Source organism: Corvus cornix, chromosome 3, assembly GCF_000738735.6.
Source record: "Corvus cornix cornix isolate S_Up_H32 chromosome 3, ASM73873v5, whole genome shotgun sequence".
Taxonomy (NCBI): domain Eukaryota; kingdom Metazoa; phylum Chordata; class Aves; order Passeriformes; family Corvidae; genus Corvus; species Corvus cornix.
The window spans coordinates 61,213,595-61,229,012 of record NC_047056.1 but is presented as its reverse complement, the minus strand read 5'-3'; the positions used below and the strand labels follow the sequence as shown (position 1 = coordinate 61,229,012).

General features: G+C 40.1%; 1 protein-coding gene across 3 annotated transcripts in view; it reads right to left on the bottom strand.

The window, feature by feature from the left end:
- Nucleotides 1-3,641: 3,641 nt before the first annotated feature.
- The window catches only part of THEMIS (thymocyte selection associated), an 81,070-nt gene continuing 69,293 nt past the window's right edge, over nucleotides 3,642-15,418 (bottom strand). For 2 of the 3 annotated variants that reach the window (XM_010402002.4, XM_019286064.3), the window contains 2 exons: nucleotides 9,997-10,135; nucleotides 3,642-5,759 (listed from right to left, as the gene is read on the bottom strand). In XM_010402002.4, the coding sequence (XP_010400304.2) occupies nucleotides 5,750-5,759; nucleotides 9,997-10,135 (149 nt within the window). In that variant the 3' untranslated portion in view covers nucleotides 3,642-5,749. Of the gene's footprint in view, nucleotides 5,760-9,992; nucleotides 10,136-15,418 lie in introns of those variants that run through there. The other variant, XM_039567932.1, reaches the window with a different exon arrangement.

The window sequence follows — 15,418 nt, the reverse complement described above, 5'->3', positions numbered from 1 at the left end:
GGACTTCTACATTTTCCCTTCCCTTTAATCCCTAATCTGTACAGAATTAGGCATTCTTTTCTAACCTATGCTCTCTAATGAATAACAAAGTGCTTTTTTTTCTGGTGGGAAAAAGCACACCTGCCAGGTGTGGAGGGAAGAGCAAAAACCTTCTTGCCCAGGGCAGCCTCTAATGTGGCAGATAGGAGGTTTTGTTGGGAAGCAGAAGATGTAGATTTGGACTCTGACAGATAGGGAACAAAACTAACGTAATGTAAATTCTCTAAATGTTGTGTACAACATTAAAAACACCCTGCATTTCCCAAACATAAACTGTTCAGTTACTTTTCTTGACCAAGGCATTTTGCCTGACTCTCTCTGCAGGGTGTTGGAAGCTGTGGACCTTCAGCTCCTGCTACCAAATGCAGTGAGATTCAAGATGATTGAGACCTGTTATAACATTTCCCTCACCCTAACCTCAGTGACTCCAGGAGGAGCACGTTGCCTCTCTGGTTTTGATATAATTTAAGAAAATGAATATGCTTGTAGATCTGAGTCTTATGCTCAGTTTATATTTAATTCTCTTTTCTACAATGAGACACAATGGGCCATGAGGTGTTTTAAGAACAATGTGTGTGGCATGAATTGCTGTGCTGCCCCAGGCAGGGGCTGCCAAGGATCCCTAGGAGGGTGTAGGAGAGCCTGGGGCTGCAGACCTGCCTAACTGCACCAGCTAGAAAGGGCTGCTCTGTTGGGAAGCATTGACAGTCACTCAAAATGGGGTTCAGAGGATGAGGAATGGAGGCAGAATCACGTAAAGATTTGTTAAAAGGCATTTATACCCACTTAAAATATGACTAGAAAAACATGATAATTTAAAAATAGTTTTTAACTGATTCATGCCTAACTCTCCAGGACAGAAAGAGCAATAAAATAAAATCCTTAATGTCTCTCACTTCCTTCTGCAAACTGTTTGTAGCTGTGGGAAAATTTGCATGAACTGTTTGTGTGTGTGTTTGCAGGAAATGGCTGCAGCAGGTATGGTGGACAGATAGTGGCAGTATAAACAAGTCTCCTGGACTAGCAAAGTCATTTCAGAAAGAAAGGCTCTTTCTACCTCTTCTTTTGTGTGACATTAGGTCCCAGAATATGAACAGATGTGATCACCGAACCTAGGAGAGCAGGCAACTGAAATAAGAGGGAAAAAGGAAAACAGTCTTTTTGCTGGCAAAGTAGCTGCAGTGCCCCAAGTGGGGCAATCCTGAGCCCCACTCAGACCCTTCCTCTGCACCATGAGGACCAGAGGAATTACAAAGGAGTGGTGTATTTGCAAGAAAGGAAGATTATAACATCTGAGGCTGCCCTGGGAAGACTTATTGTTTTCTGAGGTTTGCCTGAGCCTCTGGCTGCCAGCACTGTTGCAGACAGTGTCACAGAGGACATGAGGATAAGGCACATGGATGTACAGGCATTTCTTAGATCCTGGTGGCATCAGCCCCTTGAGACACCATGTAACCATTTCCACATACGCACAAATATTAACAAATATGAGGAATTTAAAGTTACATGAGAAAATTAAAATGGTCAGACTGAGCTATCTGTCCTGGTACCACCACTCTGGACAGAGCTGGGAGCAATGGGTTGGGGCAAGTGCAGCAAAAGCAAGGCAACGGCAGGGTAATCTCTCTTCCTACTCAGTCTGCCAGCAGCTGGCAGTCTGCACTTACATCAAGCCCACACGGTTTATCAGTCCCAGAGAAAGAGTTGTGAAAGGTTGTCTTGGAAAGTACAAAAACAGAAGAAAAAATACAGATTAAGTTTATCAAAGAGATCTATTACTGCAAAGCACAAGAACACTCCCAGCACACTGATACATTAAGAAAACAAGGGAGGAAAATTAATAAAACAAACAGCAAAACCTGTGACTAATATATGAAGTAGAAGCAAGAGAACCTTCTCTTCGTAGACTATCAGTTTTAACATGGTGTCAGGAAGATGGACGTTAACAAGGTAAAGGTGCATCAAAGTGTAAAAATGTAAGGAAAACACTTGGACAGTCTTAGGAGGACTAGGAAAGATATACGTGTTAAGTGAAGAGATAACAAGTGGCTTTTTATTGGGAGCTTTGTGGTAGGTAAGAGTTCCTGTGACACCTGTCATTTAAACAAAAGAGCTTTTGGCATTTAAAGGAGAATGCAGGGAGAAGATTCTTTCTATCTTCCCAGGCACAAAGGCTGGCTATATAAAAAAATGTGCATGTTGATCATCCAAACAGAAAATGCTGTCTCACTAAGGGCTTATGCACACATGGAGTGCTGTGGAAGCAGCTGCTTCTGATCAGGCCCTCAGTGAGAACACACTAGAAATACTTCTTAACATTAAAAGAGATAAGCCTTTAAGCTAACAAGCCTGTGCAAAAGCTTATGCCAATCTTTTGCAAAGCAAATATCTTATTATTTAAATACACTTGTATTCTCTTCAGGCATAGCAATTGTGGTCTGTGTTCAGCTAAAAATGGCTTTTCCTTCCTGAATGCAGTCTTCTTGAGCATTAATGTCTGGGGGTGATAATCATGTCCCTCAAGGATTGCCATGACATTATAGCTTTGTCAAACATGTGTTAGCAAACAGTATGAAATCACTGTGGTCATCTGTATGCCATAAGGGAATCAGAATACTTATTAAGTCTTTAATATTGAACACAAACCTTTTATTAGGATCTTACTTCATGCTTCCTCCTTCCCCTCTGCTTTCCCTAGCGAGGCTGGATGTCCTTTCATCACAGCACAAGACAGCACACATCCTCTCTTCCATCCAGAACTGAATGCAAATGGCACTGTCCTGCTGTGTTGTGAAAACTGAACAGACAGGATAGTTCCCATTTCTGTCATAGGACATGGTGTTGGCTCATGTGCCAGAGGAAAAGATGTGGGAGACATCTCTGCTACTAATATATTTACAGAGTTCATAAACTGCCACCTTTACTCAGAAGAATGAAACTAACTCAATCAACTCAGTGAGGCTGAATATAGAAGACAGGATTGCAGCACATGACAAGGGTGTCAGAACCAGACTCCTTATGTGACAGGATCTATGCAAAGAAGAGAAATTGCTTCTTTGGAAGTATTTTAAATGGAAGAATTTTCAAAAAGGGCTGATAAACCTTTGGTTTTTTTTCACTAGATCCCAAATGCTGATGTAGAATATCTGAAAGAATCCTAGGTTTGTTGGGAAAATTACTGCATCTCACTTTGTTCACACCCATTCTAGCACTTAGGGAAACTAGAGAGCACCTTGTTTTTTCTAGGCTGTCTCAGCTTCTCCTTGTGTGTCAGACATTTCATGTCCTCAGTCATCCTCATGGGCGTTTGTTGGACTCACTGCAGTATGTCCACACCTTTCTTGCACCAGGGAGCCCAGAGCTGACACAGTAGGCCAGATGTGGCCTCACCAATGTTGAGCAGAGAGAGGAGTCACCTCCCTCAACCTGCTGGCACGGTCTGCCACTGCAGCCCAGAAGGCTGTTGGCTTTCCTCTCCTCCTTTCTTCTGTAGAAACCTGGTACTTCAGTGAAGGAAATCATGGTAGTAACATATCATACCTTTCAGAAATCCAGCAGATCACAACATCACATTCAGTAGTAAAAAAAAAAGAGAAAAAAAATCAGTAAAATACACAACAAATTTATTTTATTCAAATGCCAGGCTGCAATTGTGCCAAAACAAATGGGGCTCTTTTGAGCTGCCAAAAGATAAATACAGGGTTGGTGTTTTTAAAAAATGCTCAATATGTATTTAAAATACCCACAAGTGATGTGCCAGCCATTTTTGTACACACCTGCAAGCCATATTAACCAGTGATATGCAAAACATTGTATGCTACATATGCATGGAATCAAAGTACTCTGAGTGATATTCTTAATACTTAAATTGTAACTGATTTTAATGAGGATGAACATTTATCTTGAATAAATTGATGTGAGACAATATTAAGAAATCCTAAATTAATTTGCATTAGTGAAATTAATCATTCAGTAGAATTTTAATAGACAAAACTGAAGACACTACTGTCTGCTTGAAAAGAGTTTTGCTTTGAAGTATACTAACGCATTTTTGGGGTTTTTGCTTATTGACTCCTCAATAGAACTAAAACCAGGGTATGGTCCAGGCTTTCTAAACACATTCCCTTTCTCCACCCTGCTGAATTCTGGATATGCCACTCTGATCAAGCTGCTGTTGAGTCTGGAAACCCTTGGCACATCAACTGTGTGTTTACACATCAGTTCTTGACAGTTTTCCCTGAAAGTCAAATCACTGCCAGAGGGCAGTGTACCTGTCCTAGATCGAACACTTTTGAGTACACAGCACTCACTATGCATGAGCTGCCCAGTTCTTAAATGCCACAAGTTATGGATATCAGACTCACTTTGGCAGAGCACAAGGACTAGGTCCAGTGCCACCCAAAGATGTTAAGCACACCCTAACTGTGCAACTTACATGTTTGCACACATCTGTCCTAGACAGAAATACAGGAGGTCTAATGTCAGCATCAATTACATGCTCACTACCAAGCCAGTGAGATGCTCATCCATGTAAACAGAGGCTCTCCCTGTCCCTGCTCTGTCCTCACATGCCAGGGGCAGGATACAAAAGGAGTTCTCTCCATCTGACCCAAGAAGGTTTTGGATCCTTTCAGATACCATGTAAACTTTTGGCTCTCATTTTTCATTTTCCAAAGTATAAAGTAAAAGAAAATTATTCAAAACAAGCACTTTTTTAGTTTAAGACAGGAGAAGAGACCGTGCTGCCCTTTCTGTGCCCTCTTTTTGGTGGGGTGGCATTGGCCATCCACTGGTGGTACAGAGAGGCCTCTGCCTCTTCCCCAAATCTTGTGTGAGAACACAAGGTACCACAAGGTGTAGGTGAAGTTCTTCAGCACTGCTTTTCTCAGACCTCTTAAAGAGGGCAGCATGTGCCTTTTTCTCAGTTTGGAGGGCTGGCATGGACACCAATCTTTCAGATCCAGCTTCTGTCTACCCTTCCTGGCCACTTTTTCAGCAAGCTGCTGAATATAATAGCTTTAGAGTGATTCTAGATATTAGCTGTGCAAGGGGTTATGGAGATGGCACTCCTGGGCCTTGTGAGAGGAGTGGCATTGCTTTCCAGGGCAAATTACATGTTGTGCAACCATACTACTTACCTTTTTCATCATGTGAAAAAGTGGCAGAATCTGCTCATTTCCAGTTTTGAGCCTTAAACTGAAGCAGGTAAGACTGGCTAAAAGAAATGAATGTTCACCTTAGACAATCCTTTGATTTTGAAGGATTTCTTTGAGAAGGAAATTACCATTTCCTTCTCAAAGAAAACCCCCACAACCAAAACCTAAAGGAAACAACCATGCAGCTGTTTCAGTTAGGGATGTTCCTTTTGTATATGCCCTACAGAGGTTCAGGAAATAACCAGAATTTCAGGTGCAATAAGAATGAAGGACTGGACTTGGCATCGTTCTCTGAATTCATTAATAAATATGTACAGAAGAAATTTGTCCCTTCAAAGGGTCATGAGGCATTAGCTGCTTTGACTTCTTATTTAGGACAAGTAAGCAGTTTAGTTTCACAGGGGATTATTATAGCTAAATTACAGCCTTGTATGCTCTTCATGAGACAAGAAGGACACTTTCATGAGCAGCTTTTTCATACAGTTGCGGTCAATCTTGAAGTGGAAGGACACAGCTTCCTACTTGCATCCAGTTAATCTCAGAATTTTTTTCCTTCAGATGTCTCTGAAAACAAACAAAACAAAATGACAGGGTGAAATGGGAAAATTTACATTTGGATTTAAAAATTGCACAGGGAGTACAGGTGAATGAGCTCCTGAGTCAAATTAATGGCTGCAAGTTAGGGCTTGTCTGTACCATAAAATGGTTTGTCAGTACAATTACACCAGCAATCCAAAGACTACAACAAAAATAAAGCTAATATATGACTCCAACACAGCTATGCCAGCAACTTTGCTTAAGTATGTGAAACTCATACCAGTAAATTTTTCTTTTACTGGTATAGCTTATGCAGTTTAGGGAAATATTTAACCTACGCCAGGCAGAAGAGCACATTTAGTCAGTATAAACTGTGACTCCAGCAAAAAGTTTTCCCAGTGTATCTCCAGTGGGATTACAACCATCATGCCTCCTGCATCATATTCTGGTCTGGCAGACAAGGAGAAGAGATACCTTCCTCTTGGGGAGAGGTTTTCCAAGGGATGTGACCTGTAACTGATGTAACAGAGCTGCTGGCCTGAAGCGAAGTTAATTAATAATTTAATTAATATTTAATGGCAATATGCCAGTGTACCAGACATCACCAGTGGGCTGTGTTCCCAGCTCTGCCAACTATAAAAACGTTTGAATCTGCCCTGTGGAGGAATGGTAGGGCTTGTTTGAGTAAGAACATCTAGATAATCACGGTAGTCCTCCCTGGCCTTAGGGTCTCTGAACCTACCAGTGCTTTGAGACAGGTTCTTTGAAGCCCTGTCTGAGTCAAAGCCAAGGTTTGCAGCTCTTAGAGCAGTGCACTATTTATTTGCCCCCTCTCGACTCTTTCTTCTTTCTGTAATCACCATTGATTGCAACCTGGAAAAAAGCTTCACTTCTCATATTAGAGAAAAGTGAAAAAAGCAGGCAGCTGAAAAATTATCTAACCATGAAAATTAGCAAGGTAGATGATGCCCCCCAAAGGGGGCATTGGAAGTCAATTAGGAAGAGGACTTTCAGAACTGCTGAGAACACACAGCTACAGTCATGGATTTGGGTTCCTCACTCCAGTATACCCAAGGTTACAAAGTTTGCCTCAGCCTTTCACCCAGAGGCTTTTCTATGAAAGAAACTGCTCGCTCAGAGGGTCAGTGGCATGACAATGCCAGAGAAATGTCCTAGAAAAATGGTACAAAAGGATTAATGAACATGTGCTGGGGTCAGAAAGGGTGATTTTCATTTGAAGTACTGTCTCTACATTTCGAATATGAGGGAACCTGCACCTCAGCATAACCAAGGTAAAAATAAAGAAAAAACTTGCGGCTTAATCTGTTTCATACAATTACTCAAAAAAAAATCGGTACAAATTGAAAATAAAGAAAACTACTTTGTCCAAACAAAACTGCCTTAACTGTTGAGTTAATGAGAAGAGGAAAACATATCCGTGTAGCTTTTTCATTCATTGCTGCATTTCTCTCTCTTTTCTATTTTTCCCTTTTTTTGTGTCCTATTTAATAAGCACAGAAGCTTAGTCAGCTGAGACCATTCCTTTTCAGGCACTTGTGCGCAGTTCAAGTCCAGGAAGCAACCTCCTGGAACAGCCTGACAGCAGTACTCATTTTCAGCTCTCCAGGTGGCTGGACCATGTTGTTTCTGTCCTTTTCCAGCCACGAGTTACACGCAGCTATCAGTACTGGAGACAGAATCTGCCTTCTCTGGTTTTGCTGAAGTTTTGTTTTTGTTGCTGTTCCTGTTCCTGCATGCCTCCGTCTCATTTTTGTTTGCAGGGATGTAGGAGGAAACATTACAGCAGCACCAGAGTTATTCCAATTCAGTGGTTGCAATGGACCTTCTATTTTCCCATTTTCTCACACCAAGAAAAGCCACTGTTGACATTTGTAATACCATCCAAAAGACTGTCAAACTGAGGGCTTTCATCATTGAAAAAGCAGAAACAACTCATGGCAGTAAAAGGAGAGAAACTTGTCTTGCTGAAAAGAAAGCCACACATTTTAAATGCTTCCAGGGTGGTGTGGGGTTTTTTTCTAACTTTCTCTTGAATATTTAATGGAAGGTTAAAATATGTTAATAATGATTGTTGCTACAGCAAGCTCAGGCATCTGTAGTGAAGTCCCTTGCTTAATTGCTTACTGTTCTGGAGTGATGAGGTCATGTTAACATCATTGACCCTCTGGGCACATTTATTCTATCAAAATTAACATAGCAATGACCGGAGACAACTCTCTGTTCTTTCTTTCTGCCTCCTGCTTAGGGTGAGGACTAGCTCTTTATTAGTGTCATCCTGGCATGCTTCAGCCCTGATTGTGGAAAGATTTTGAGGGGGACACTGCTGAAACACTGCAAATAATAAATATTGCTTTTTTTAAGGTAGGCCTGACTGCTGAGGCTTACTTCTGTATTTCATTAAAACTACTTTTCCTCCTAAAAATTATATTTAAAAGTAATTTGGATCAATAGACTTAATTTTGATAAGTCATATATACCAAATAATTAAAAGTAGATATTAATAAATGGCACAAATATCCTGAGGAAAGGAGAGACTGTGGGTGGGAAATGGTTAACTGAGGAATTCTTCAAGAACAATAATGATCAGATGTTAGGTATTTGACACAGGTGAAAGAGACAACATATTTTGGTGCAATATTATCCTATATATAAGCCTAAACCAGCTAATTTGGTTATTTTATCTGGCTACGTATTTTATAAGACTTTTGCCTGTATTAAAGGTTAATTGCATATGCCCATGTCAAATCCATATTTCTCAAAATGCTCACAAGTGCAACTGTGGAATCTTGATAGAAACTTTACATGCTAGAAAAAAGCCACAATGGAGATTTCTGATAGCTGGGGGAGACCAGCAGGCTGGAGGGGACACATGCTCCTTGGCTAGCTAATGATTGCAGAGAGTGGATACATCTGTCAGCCATTAAGGATGAAAATTTATGTCATTGCTTATAAACCAAAGATTATCCAAAGAGAGTGATCTCCCTCAAGGTAGCAATGGCCCTTTTCTTTCACGTTTTGCTAGAACCCTCCAAGAGGACACTAATAAAGTGAAACGTTGCCTCCATTGACAGGGAATTTAAAGGGCAGGTGGATAAAGACTCAGGGGAACCGATGTTACAACAGTAAGTAGTATAAAGAGATGCTGATCCTCTAAGCTGGTGTTTCTTGAAAGCACACTTTTCCCTTAATGCCTGTGGTCAGAGGGGATATTTTAGTCGGAAGAGAGCTCAGTTCTCTCTTTCCCATCTTCTTGACACGATAGAGCAAGACCCCACCCTCAAAAGCATGTGAACTGAGGAAGCAATCTGTTATGTGAAATGTCCTACTTAGTTTCATTTTTAGTCTTTTCTGTAACTTTGGAGTCTTTGTGTCTGTGAGCAGGAGAAGAGATGGCCTTATCCATCCACACACTGCCCTGGATATCATTTTTCTGAGGGGTTTGAGCATTTCAGAAAAAATAACAGCTTATTTCAGATTCACTATGTTGCTGAACTCAAATACAGTATGAACACTACACATAATTTAAAAATAAACACAAAGTACATTTTAAAATAAAATATTTAATAATAAAATATTTTTTTAAATCTCTGAAACACAACATTTCACTTTTTTTTTTGTGTTTTCATGGGTTTCTCTTCACAAAAGAAGCAATTTAAGAGAATCAAGTGAAATCCGTAGACGGTTCAGCTATGAGCGAAAAGAACTGGGACCACAGTTTCACTCATATCTAGAAAAATTCTCATCTGTTTTTAGCTGGAAATGAGACGTAGAGATTTTTACAAGCAAAGCCGTCTTCACTGGCACTTAAAGTCACTGCAGACTGCCAGAGCAGAACCTTGCAGATTTAATGAAAACACAGATAATGCCTGAAAGCTTTTAAAGCAACAAATCTTAGTCATGCACAACAAAGCATCCACTTTCAAAAAGAGGAAAAGGGCTGCATTCAGAGTACTATAGTTTTAGAGCAAACTGCCACAAACTGGGAAAATGCCTGTGCACTTCTATCCCCAGAACAATGATAGGTACTCCTTTAACAAAGGTGACACAGCTAAGAGTGACTGGGGGTCATGGGTGGCAGCTCAGGGGAACCTTTCCTGCCTTACTCACAGGACATTTGCAGCAACAGCAGCAGCTCCCAGGGGAAAACCTCTCTTGTTTTGGGAAGTGAAGGTTACCAGCCAGTCTGAAAAATCACTCTCCCTGCACTTGTTTGCATCCACAAGTGATCATAGTTTACACTCACCTTCTTCCTCTGGAGAGGGCGTGCTTATTTCTAATGCTGGTGTCATGAAATACTTCTCTTATGTTTTCAATTATCTTTTCATCAATATAGCTGTAGTCATGCTCTTCTTCGTCTTCTGCCTCATAGTTTCTTGCTAGATCTGAAAAATTAGCAAAAATTAACTGTAAGGAAATGGAAGATTCTCCCCTTGTCCTGGAAAAGATAAAATAGTACAATTCAAAAAGACAACCATAAAAGCAAAAAAACCTAATGTTCTCCTCACTTTTATGTTTTTCAGAGATCTTAAATGACTTAAGTTCCTGAACAGTATCTGTGATGGAATGAAAATGAGCTGAGCATTTTGCAAGAGAGTCTTCACTCAAGAATTCCTATTTCAGTTTTTGCACAGGCTTGTACCTCTAAGTTGACCACTCCTTGCTGTCTATGCACGGATAACTTCAGAGTTTGTTAAAAGGTTTAAATGGTGCAATCACTAACAGCATAAAAGCAGGCAGATAAAATTATCTGACCATATCAAGAGAAGAGCAATCTACTTGCCATGAGTTGCACGTACCATCCTTATTACAGATGTGCTCCCATGCTTTTGTGTTCCATTGCCTGACAAGAGGAGCCCCTGCAGTTAGGAAATCATGGTGTTACCTTGGGATTTCCTAGACTCAGAACCTCCAGTTGCTTCTACTTTAAAAGGTGATATAACAGAGACACAGACTTGAGAATGACATGAGGTTAAAATGAAAAATTTTTGAAGTGCATTTCTTTACATCCACCTAGACTAGCCTGAAGCAGCACTGAGGACAAACCTTTCAGAAAGCAGCAGTGTTTTCCCACAAGAGCAGACACCCTCACTGGAGGCCTCTTAGCAGCTCAAGAGCTGGGGCAGGCTCTGCTCTGCATCTGGGCACAGTAACATCTTCACTTTAGATCTCACCATGACTCAGGCTGCTGCCAAGAGGCCCCAGGGTCTCCTCCCCTCCTTGGGTGGTTCACCACTTCCCTGAGGTTAGAGGAAGCTCTGCAAGACACATAGGACCATTGGTCTCATGGAACTGAACCCCAAAAGGATTGTTCAGTGAGCGCCCCGTTTCACCGCTTCAGAGCTGCCCCATCCCTTAGCCCAGCCTGTGGTGGGCAAGAGCCAGGTCACAATAGGATCAGCTAGACCTGAGATGATGGTAGTGATATCATCACAAGTTCCCTGCCAAGAGCAAATCACCCTTAGAGTTTATCAGGAAGGCTCATAGGTAATGGAGCTAAGAAGATACTGTGTTTTTAAAGCCAAAACTTTCACCTGAAATTGCAAACCAGTGTGAAACACTGCTGTGGGTACAGCTGTTCCTGGTTGATTAATTTTCTAGGACACAACTTGAAACAACCTACTACAGTGTACTCTCTGACCTCCCAGCAAGCCATGTTTGTCAAAAAGGTTCTTCTTTATGAGGCCAAATTTCTCAAAAAAGAATCCTCCCAGACTTACTATTGCAACCACCACATGCCCCTTCACCAAGAGAATAATTCTATCATTTCTCTGCAGTCTCCAAATCCCACTTGTGTTCCTCCTAAGGCTCTCCATGACTGAGGTGTCTCTCCCTGAAAACTGGGTAGTAATAATTTCTTTGTGAGGGTGTGATCCTTTCCTTTATAGGTTTTCTAAGGCTGGAAATAAATATTAAGTTAATCAAGTATCTGTCTGATCACACCAGTGTAGAGTCTATCCTAAACCCACATACCCACAAGTCCCCCACTACTGAATTAGCAAAGTATTTCCAGATCTGAGCATCAAAAGGAAAAAAAAAAGCAAAACCAAAACCCCAAGGATATGATTAGAAATGCATTGAAGGTCTCACTTGCACATGTGGCCACTATCTTGTTAATAAACATTTCCTGGTTTGTAGTTCATTTGCAATTTGGCTGTGCTTGATATCAGTAAAAGTAAACTAATGAATAAAACAGGCACTGCAAGAATAAGCTAATCCCCGTGATTCAGCAAGGGAAATATTGTTTGTGCACTTTAGACTTGCTAATAGGGATATAAGGTACAGATTGCTCATGGATGGCATAGCCAGGTTTTCTTCTTTCCCAAACACATGTAAACAAAATGATATGCTTCTAAGCAAGACAGCTCAAGGAGAAAGAATGTTGATGTCATCAGGCCCGACTAAATCACAGCTGTCCTCAGTCCCAAACCTGTTCAGGGTGCCTTTTGAAATGTATATATATACACTTCAGTAAAGCATTAAGTAATGAATGAGACAAGCTGAAAAATCCCAGGGGAATTCTGAACATTGAAATCAATGCAATTTTCTTCCCTATTTGAAAAAAAAATCTATTAGCCTCAACATTGAATTCCCGAATAGGATAGGCCATCTCAGCCTGCCAAGAAAATAATGCTTATGTCATCGTGCTGTCCATCCATCCATCAATCTTTTCAGTACTTTTACAAGTTTATTTCTGCCAATTTCAGTCAGATTTGAAAAGGGGACAGAAGTCTCACCGTGGTTACAAAAGCTGGAGTTGAATTAGTTCCTCTATTGAAAGAGAAGCATGCAGAACACAGCTGTTATCCACTCCATTTGGCAGCAGACAGCAGCATAAATCAGTGTGTGCATATTTGTTGGCCACTCAACACACACATAGCTCCAGACCTGCTCTTTTTCTTTTGACAGGAACATCACAAGGAGAGTTTTGGTTATTATCAGGAAAGGCAGAGAGGAGCAGTAGGGGACAACAGGCCTAAATACTTATTAAACCAAATTTCATTAATTCTGCTCTTCCTGGAACAATTTGTATAATTATATTTGCCTTTATAGTGGAAGGATAGTGCTCTACAGACTAAAAATTTCCATTAATTTCACTAGTATCCTTGAGTGAGTAAGATATGTTGGCTTTTTCTCGGAATATACTTGCTGTTTTTCACAAATTTCAAGGTCAGAAATGTTTGTCATAACTCTTCATTTTGCCCTTCTTCAAAAGGTAGGCAACAGAAGAGACCCAACCCATCGAGACCCTTGCTTGAATGAAACAACTGCTGGAGGGCCCAACTCATGTACATACAAGGCTGTACACCTAAATACCTCTGTCTGTGTGATCATAACACAGGTTTATAGCTTTGGTAAATATTTCAGATCAGTTTTAAAGCTGCATAAATTAACACTCAACCACACAGCATTTATTGTTTATTTATGCCTAACTCAAAAAAAGTAGCTGTGAAATATTCTGCATAACAATATTATGAGCTCAACATGGTAGAGCCACATCCTTATTTCTGCACATCACTTAGTGAAAATGCACAGAACTGAAGGTATATGCATAAACAAAAGCATTTTTATGAACAGCAGCATTTTATTAGCTGTGAGACTGGTTCTGATGTTCCCCAGTGCTAATGAGAACTAATTCCTTAGGGAGTGCTGCTGAAAGCCAATCAGTGATAGAAGAATTAGAGCCCATAAAACTAATGGACTATTCCTTGAGCTGATATCCATCAACCATTATTTCATGATGTAGCATATCTTCAAAAACTGTTAAGTGCCATGATCAAAATATTTTACGTAAACTGTAGAGTTGCATTTAATGTAAGGGTAATATTTATCTCCTTCTGGAATCTACTAACCTATTGTTTGGAAAAGATCAACCTTAATGTTTTAAAAAAAATCTTAATTTTCTTGAAAGAGACAACTGTTGACCTCTTTCACTGTCCTTTTAAATTTTTTTCTTCATCATATTTTCTTCTAGTCTATCTTGCTGGTTTTATTGAACTTTTTGAGACCTAGTTTCCACTGTTTCACTACTGCCTCATATAAAATAAATCCCCAGTGTAACAGCAGCTCTTGCAGATCAGAAATGGTTTCCACAAGTTTTAAACAATCTCATATTTCTTACCTCATCATAAATTCCTGCAAGAGGATGCAGAGCAGGGCTCAGGGCACCATCAGAAATGTTCAAGCGTTGCTCTGCACAGGACTGGGGGAGCAGAGCCAGGCAGCACTGCTGGAGAGTGGGAGAGGGCACTGACATGAAGTACCCTTTAGTTTAACTACACATAACACTGTCATACCTCCTCCTTGCAGCCACCTAAGCTCCTGCCTGAAACCTCTGAATATTACTGCAATTTAAATCAGTCATATCTAATAAACCAGTGAAATCAGAAGGATTCAGAGCCTATGCTTTCTTCCCCCTGCTATTAAACAGGTTAGAGTTTGGTTGAGGGCAAAGGTGATTGAAAATATTTCAATATCATTTACTAAGAGCGTACTCACATCCTATGAAATAGTATGATCTCCATGTATTTTAAGTAATTTTCTTGCCTTTTTTTAAACTTACCTCAGAAGATGTGTCAGCCAAGGATAAGTTTTGTGTTTATAGCCAAAAACACAAAGAGTTTTTTGTTTTCTATTTTTAAGAAAATTACAAGACCATGGGAGCCAAAGAATCTAATACCAGTTTTGCCCTAGTCAAAGGCTGAACTGAGGGGGGAAGCTGGAGGGAGTTGTCTCACATGCCTACAGGAAAGGATTCCTAATTCATACTGCTTATTCCCATGCACCTAGTTCAGAACACTAATACAAAATCCCTGAGATGTCATCCAAAAAAAAAAGCAGTTTTTCTCTTTTTTCAAAATAATTCAGAATTCTAGGTTTTTCTTTAAGTTTTTTGGGTTATTATGTCTAATTCATTTTAATATTTGTTTTAGAGCACAGTGCCATGGTCAAATGTATTGTCTTTACTAATGGGACAGCAAGCTCCAGGGGCAGAAATTTCTTAAACCATCTTTGAAAATTTGGTAGACATATGTACATCCTAAAGTACAAACAGAAGGCCCATCCCTCTTTTTCTTTCTCCAGCCCACTAGCCTCCTAAATCAAGTGCCTAAAGACAGAATATATAAATACCTTCCCTAAAATATCCTGACATCAATAAACAAAATCAGCATAAACACTGTTTTGCTGCGGATTGTAACTATTCCAGAAACCTATGCCATGAACAACAAGATTACATAATGTTATAGAACCCCCTCTTAGAACAAATTTCAAGGATAAATGAAAACTGATACAGCAGATTTCTGTTGAGAGTTATTATCCTGAAGGTATTGCTACCATTTTAATTAATTCAAAGTCAGTCAAATATAAGAAAATAAGATAATATCTTTAGTGGCCTCTTCAGGTTTAATTGCAACAGATGAAAAAGGTTCCATTTCTTAGAAACAAGGATAATAAATCCTATCTTTATTAACACGAGCTCCGTAAGGAAAGACAATAGAGGCTCTAAAATGGAGCGAAAAACGTTGCTTTTCTTTTCGGAACTATCTGGCCTTTGGTAAGAAATAGCAATTGTCTCTGTAAGTAGAGGGGTTTTTGAGAGTACAGATTCAACATCCTTATTAGGAATTTGAAACAGGTTGGTGTTTTGGAGGGTGCCTTAACATTCA